At 44.8% G+C, this 5,138-nt stretch overlaps 1 protein-coding gene across 1 annotated transcript; it reads right to left on the minus strand.

Annotated features, from left to right (window-relative positions):
• Positions 1–219: 219 nt before the first annotated feature.
• On the minus strand, positions 220–4,806 carry LOC129858417 (actin filament-associated protein 1-like 1; the record flags this gene model as incomplete). Its single annotated transcript, XM_055927623.1, is given in 4 exon segments — positions 220–3,134; positions 4,064–4,162; positions 4,290–4,465; positions 4,639–4,806. Coding segments are annotated over 4 exon segments (470 nt in total), but the record flags the coding sequence as incomplete, so codon positions are not given.
• Positions 4,807–5,138: the final 332 nt, after the last annotated feature.

Genomic DNA, 5,138 nt, shown 5'->3' on the forward strand with positions numbered 1-5,138 from the left:
TGTCTTTATTTCTGGGATAGTCGCCTGTTGAAGTGTCAGGGGGTAAATAATGTTTTCTGGTCCCAGGTCTGTTGGTGTTGTCTTTCCAACTCCTATTATGAATTTGTTCAAGTCGTTGGTGAGACAGCACCAACAGATCTGGGACCAGGCTACATCAGATGCTCCTTCTTGTGCATTTCAATGAACCGGAGTCTCAAATGACAAACACTGTTAATGCAGTTCACTATGATCTCAATCCTTTATTTCAACCCTGTGTAACGTGGACCTGATCAAGTACCCAATGGACAGACAGGTGTTTACCCTGCGTCTGGAGAGCTGTGAATAGCCCACCTGACACACACGCACGCACGCACGCACGCACGCACGCAGACAAACACACACGCAAACATGGGAGTTTTGGTCTTCTGAGAACTTTATTAATGTATTTATCACAACCCATAAACCACCTCCAGGTAGTAAATCAGTAAAGTGCAAACATCACTCACAAATGAGGGTCTGCTTGTGTTAAAATACATGACCTGGGTACAGTGGCTGAGGAAAGCATTCAGACCCCTTCCCTTTTTCCACATTGTGTTACGTTACAGCCTTATTCTAAAATTGATTCATTAAAAAAAAGTCCTCGGCAATATGCACACAATACCCCATAATGACAAAGTGAAAACAAATAAACAAATAAAAAACAAAAATACCTTATTTACATAAGTATTCAGCCCCTATGCTATGAGACTCGAAACAGAGCTCAGGTGCCTATTGTTTCCACTGATCATCCTTGAGATGTTTCTACAACTTGGAGTCCACCAGTGCTAAATTCAAATGAATGGACATGATTTGGAAATGCACACACCTGTCTATATAAGGTCCCACAGTTGACAGTGCACGTCAGAGCGAAAACCAAGCCATGAGGTCAAAGGAATTGTCCGTAGACCTCCGAGACAAGATTGTGTCGAGGCACAGATCTGGGGAAGGGTACCAAAAAATGGCTGCAGCATTGGGGGTCCCTAAGAACACAGTGGCCTCCATCATTCTTAAATGGAAGATGTCCGCAACCACCAAGACTCTTCCTAGAGCTGAGAAATCGGGGGAGAAGGGCCTTGGTCAGGGAGGTGACCAAGAACCTGATGGTCACTCTGACAGAGCTCCAGAGTTCCTCTGTGGAGATGGAAGAACCTTCCAGAAGAACTACCATCTCTGCAGCACTTCACCAATCAGGCCTTTACAGTAGAGTGGCCAGCGGAAGCCACACCTCACTAAAAGGCACATGACAGCCCTCTTGGAGTTTGCCAAAAGGCACCTGAAGACTCTCAGACCATGAGAAACAAGATTCTCTGGTCTGATGAAACCAAGATTTAACTCTTTGGCCTGAATGTCAAGCGTCACGTCTGGAGGAAACCTGGCACCATCCCTACGGTGAAGCATGGTGGTGTCAGCATCATGCTGTGGGGATGTTTTTCAGCGGCAGGGACTGGGAGACTCGTCAGGATCGAGGCGAAGACGAAAGGAGAAAAGTACAGAGAGATCCTTACATCTCTGGAGAGACCTGAAAATATCTGTACAGCAACGCTCCCCATCCAACCTGACAGAGCTTGAGAGGATCTGCAGAGAAGAATGGGAGAAACTCCCCAAATACAGGTGTGCCAAGCTTGTAGTGTCATACCCAAGAAGACTCAGGCTGTAATCACTGCCAAAGGTGCTTCAACAAAGTAAAGGGTCTGAATACTTATGTAAATGTGATGTCAGTTTTTATTTTATTTTTTATAAATTAGCAAAAATGTCTAAAAACCTGTTATTGCTATGTCATTATAGGGTATTGCGTGTAGATTGAGGATTTAAAATATATATATATTTTAGAATAAGGATGTAACGTAACAAAATGTGGAAAAAGTAAAGGGGTCTGAATACTCTCCGAAGGCACTGTATTTGATGAGTTTTAGAAATGATCAGCGGTGTGAATTCCTGTAGATGGGTATTGGCACCTGGTGTCCATTGTTCAGATAATATTTACAGTTACATCTATTATTAGCACCATTTTGTTAGTCATTGTATTGTTTATAGTCATTCATAATGTGAGGGGAAAAGGACCGTTGTGCAGTGTGAAAATAATCCTACTATATACAAAACAGACGGCTATACTGTTACGCTACGACAGGACTAGTAAAGGCCCAGTGAACTACTTACACAATAGAATACTAATAAAAAAAGATTCAGATTTTTCAGCAGGTGCTGCAGCACTATCAGTGCCCCCTAACCCCTGCTTCCCGCGACAAAGGGAGAAAAGTACGTTTTAAAAAAACAACTGCAATTTTGACAAGTAGCTCTTTCCTGCAGTCAACTAACAAAAGATCTCTATTTGGACTCATGGGTGGAATGTTAATTATATCTTTCTTGCTTTTTTCATGGGTGGAATCTCTAATCTTGCTTTAACAAAGATTATTTTTAAAAATCCATTGTTTCTATGTCAAACAGTTTTGTTATATTTTAGTCTTCTGTTATGTATACAAAGTGTAATACTGGGAAGCAAACTCAACATTGAATACATTTGAAGTCTGTATCTGACATGGTACAGATCTCTTCTTTTTTTAAGCCCTTAACCATGTGTGTGAGGTGTATAGAAACACTCTGTGTGACCCTGATTTAGCCCACTGCAGTAAAAGTGGAAGCCCTTTTATCAAATTACCCAGTCAGATGAACTCATGGATACCATTTTTATGTCTCTGTGTGTAGTTTGAAGGAAGTTGAAGGAAGGTTCTGGAGCCCTTGTTAACTAAATTTAGTGAAATGACTGGAAGTCTTCAGGTGAAGTTACAGTAGCATGGAGCTAGGAATGGGCTAAACTGCCAAAATCTGGAAGTATCCCTTTAAAGCCCATCACGTACAGTAAATCACGGAGTTTTCCTTCCATGTCCATTCAGTTCTATGGAACATTCTTAGATCTCTCAATGTCCCTTTCTCTGTCGTTTATCAAGGTAAATTCATATCCTTTCTGTACACTGGCTCAATGTCCTGAATACCTGTCCATTTCGTCCATTTCTCTACAACAATCTAAACAACACATCCTCTCTCTGATATGCCTCCAGTCATCTCCAGTCTTGCTTTAACATCCTTATGCCCTAAGCGCATTTCTTCGACTCCCATTCCTGCAAAGAAAATCAACAGTTAAATATGTTTGTGTATTACACGCACACACACGCACGCACGCTGAGTTCTCCACTGTGAGTTCTCCACTGTGAGTTCTCCACTGTGAGTTCTCCACTGTGAGTTCTCCACTGTGAGTTCTCCACTGTGAGTTCTCCACTGTGAGTTCTCCACTGTGAGTTCTCCACTGTGAGTTCTCCTCTGTCAGTTCTCCTCTGTCAGTTCTCCTCTGTCAGTTCTCCTCTGTCAGTTCTCCTCTGTCAGTTCTCCTCTGTCAGTTCTCCTCTGTCAGTTCTCCTCTGTCAGTTCTCCTCTGTCAGTTCTCCTCTGTCAGTTCTCCTCTGTCAGTTCTCCTCTGTCAGTTCTCCTCTGTCAGTTCTCCTCTGTCAGTTCTCCTCTGTCAGTTCTCCTCTGTCAGTTCTCCTCTGTCAGTTCTCCTCTGTCAGTTCTCCTCTGTCAGTTCTCCTCTGTCAGTTCTCCTCTGTCAGTTCTCCTCTGTCAGTTCTGTCTCCTCAAGTGCTCACTCTAACTGCTGGGATACCATTAGACCCCTATGGCCTGATGATGGAACTGGCTGATAGTGACAGACTGTGGCCTGATGATGGAACTGGCTGATAGTGACAGACTGTGGCCTGATGATGGAACTGGCTGATAGTGACAGACTGTGGCCTGATGATGGAACTGGCTGATAGTGACAGACTGTGGCCTGATGATGGAACTGGCTGATAGTGACAGACTGTGGTCTGATGATGGAACTGGCTGATAGTGACAGACTGTGGCCTGATGATGGAACTGGCTGATAGTGACAGACTGTGGCCTGATGATGGAACTGGCTGATAGTGACAGACTGTGGCCTGATGATGGAACTGGCTGATAGTGACAGATGCACAATTTGGGACCCAGATAAACTGTGTGTGTCTTTCACTCTTACCTTGGCTTTCTGCATGACTGTTCCTTTAGAGGAAGAGTAGATAGGAGGTTTCTTACAGCTGACTGGTATAGATCCAGAGCAGTAGGGTGTGCTATAGACCTGACACACACACACGATAAAATCATTAGCACCACTGATAACTTATTTGCTGGTAGGTCTATGTGTGTGTGTGTGTGAGAGTGTGTGAGTGTGTGTGCATGCATGAGCACATTTGTGTGTGTTGTACCTTGCTGGAGGGTTTGCTCTCCCCAGGTGCCCCCAGAGCTCCTCCTGCTAGACTCTTCTGCAGGTTCTCTTTAACCTGGGTGAGACGGAGCTCCAGGTCCACCCTCTCACTCTCCTTCCCACGGCAAGCCTCCTCTAGCTGGGACACACGCTCACTCAGGGAGCCCCTCTGCTCCTCTGCTCCAGGAACACAGAAACAGAGGAAATTGATTAGGGAGCACCTGTATAGTTCCTCCAGTAGGGGGTGGTAGAGCGTTGCTGATTATATTTTGTATGTACGTTAAGTACTGTAGCCTACTGAGATATGTTTTGTGTGTGTGTGTTTATGTGTGTGTTCTGACCCCTCTTACCTGAAGCAGTCTTCAACCTCTCCTTCACCTCTCTCCTCGCTTGTCTCAGTGTCAGCAGAGTGTTCCGTATTCCATCCCTCTCTCTCTCCAGCTCTTCTTTCTCTTTCAAGTAGTGTTTAGCGTCCTCCTCCGCTCGTGTTTTCCCATAGAGGCCATATTGATTGGCGACTGGGGGAGTCACAGAAAGGTGAGAGGTGAAAGGTCAGACCTGGTGAGGTTATGGGAAGAAGACGTAACATTCTCTCTCTCTCTCTCTCTCTCTCTCTCTCTCTCTCTCTCTCTCTCTCTCTCTCTCTCTCTCTCTCTCTCTCTCTCTCTCTCTCTCTCTCTCTCTCTCTCTCTCTCTCTCTCTCTCTCTCTCTCTCTCTCTCTCTCTCTCTCTCTCTCTCTCTCTCTCTCTCTCTCTCTCTCTCTCTCTCTCTCTCTCTCTCTCAGAGGAAGAGTAGGAGAGAGAAAGACAGGGGCGAGAGATACAGAAGAGAGAGAGAGAGCTCAGCAGC

This window comes from Salvelinus fontinalis, chromosome 6, assembly GCF_029448725.1.
Source record: "Salvelinus fontinalis isolate EN_2023a chromosome 6, ASM2944872v1, whole genome shotgun sequence".
Classification (NCBI taxonomy): domain Eukaryota; kingdom Metazoa; phylum Chordata; class Actinopteri; order Salmoniformes; family Salmonidae; genus Salvelinus; species Salvelinus fontinalis.